Below are 1544 nucleotides of genomic sequence, written 5' to 3'. Positions count from 1 at the left end.
GAGAGAGAGAGAGAGAGAGAGAGAGAGAGAGAGAGAGAGAGAGAGAGAGAGAGAGAGAGAGAGAGGAGAAAATTATATACCAAATGTTAGCGACAGTCGTGGGAACTTATATCCTCTGTAGCTGACGAGTGAGAGAGTGAGAGGAAAGAGAGAGAAAGAGAGAGAGAGAGAGAGAGAGAGAGAGAGAGAGAGAGAGAGAGAGAGAGAGAGAGAGAGAGAGAGAGAGAGAGAGAGAAATACTGTAGACCCTGCACTCGAAATGGCAACATTGGTCAGTGTCTCTGCAGCTGAATAGCATATGATGACTGGGCGCCTTTCCCTTATGTACACAGGCAAATCGATTTCAACTGCGTGAGCGTGACAGGAAGATGGCCAGCAGCTTGAGAGGCCGCGGTAATGAGGGGACGAGGTGAGGGAAGGTAGAGGGATTATGCTGGGGATTTGACGATAAAAAGACGAAGTGAGGAAAGATGTGTGGCTGTGTTGGACTTTGAGATGACATGGACAAGGTGAGGGAAGGTGGAAGGACAGTGAGGGGGATCTGGTATGAGGGGACGAGGTGAGGGGAAGATAGAGGAACTGTGCTGGATGAGGGATGGCGGCGGGACAATGCATGGGGCTTGGGGATGAGGGGACGAGGTGATGGGAGGGAGTTCAGGGAGCTTGGTGATATGGGGAGGAGGAGAGGGGAGGGAACAGAGTAGGACAGTACAGGGGGCTTGGAGATGAGGGGAAGAGAGGTGAGGAAAGGGAGTTGGACAGTGCATTGGGGCTTCGGGATGAGGGGACGAGGTGAGGGATGCCGGCGGGACACTGCAGAGAGTTTGAAGATAAGGAGACGAGGTAGTGTGGTTGTGTCAGGGGCATGAGGTTGAGGAGACGAGTTGAGGGAAGGTGGTGGTGCTGTGTCGCGGCTTCGGGGCTAAAGGGAACGAGAGGCCTAGGTAGGGAGTCTGGTGCTGGTGAATGGAATGGATCGATTAATTGATTATTTTACGGTGAACGAGGCGAAAAAAGGGATGCGTGGTGCGTTTCAAAATCAGACATGTAGCGAGCTGGAAGAGAAATTGATGTTGTCTTATTCTCATCTTGTATTGCAGTGTGTTTTGATTTGTTTACTCCATATTTGCCTTTATTTGCTTTTGAATTAATGTTATGTCAAGAACCACACGTTTTTTTTTTTTATATATAGAATCTTTCCTTTTTATTCATCTTTCCTATAATGCATCAGCTAAGATTTACTTTATCGATGGAGGTTACAGTAAAAACATGAAGATTGACTTTTTTACCATATTTAAACTAACACTGTTTTTATTGATATTCCTCGTGTTTCGATCATCGCCGCCTACGAATTAGTCTTTCAAGTTTCTCTCATTATAACTTTCTTCCGCGTTCCTTTCATTTTAAATAAGTTCGAATTATTTTTATTTACCATTGTCGTCCTCCTCCTCCTCCTCCTGTATCTTTTTTTTTATCTTTTTTATAATTCTCTTTTACAGAGAGAGAGAGAGAGAGAGAGAGAGAGAGAGAGAGAGAGAGAGAGA

At 46.0% G+C, this 1544-nt stretch overlaps 1 protein-coding gene across 1 annotated transcript in view; it reads right to left on the bottom strand.

Moving 5' to 3' along the window:
• Nucleotides 1-343: 343 nt before the first annotated feature.
• The window catches only part of LOC123499273 (proline-rich receptor-like protein kinase PERK9), a 2517-nt gene continuing 1316 nt past the window's right edge, over nt 344-1544 (bottom strand). Inside the window, exon 2 of the mRNA XM_045247074.1 lies at nt 344-922. Within this exon, the coding sequence (XP_045103009.1) occupies nt 344-922 (579 nt within the window). The remainder of the gene's footprint in view (nt 923-1544) is intronic.

The sequence above is a fragment of the Portunus trituberculatus genome, chromosome 49 (assembly GCF_017591435.1).
Source record: "Portunus trituberculatus isolate SZX2019 chromosome 49, ASM1759143v1, whole genome shotgun sequence".
Taxonomy (NCBI): domain Eukaryota; kingdom Metazoa; phylum Arthropoda; class Malacostraca; order Decapoda; family Portunidae; genus Portunus; species Portunus trituberculatus.
The sequence above is the reverse complement of the archived record's forward strand: the minus strand, read 5'-3'. Positions and strand labels throughout refer to the sequence as shown.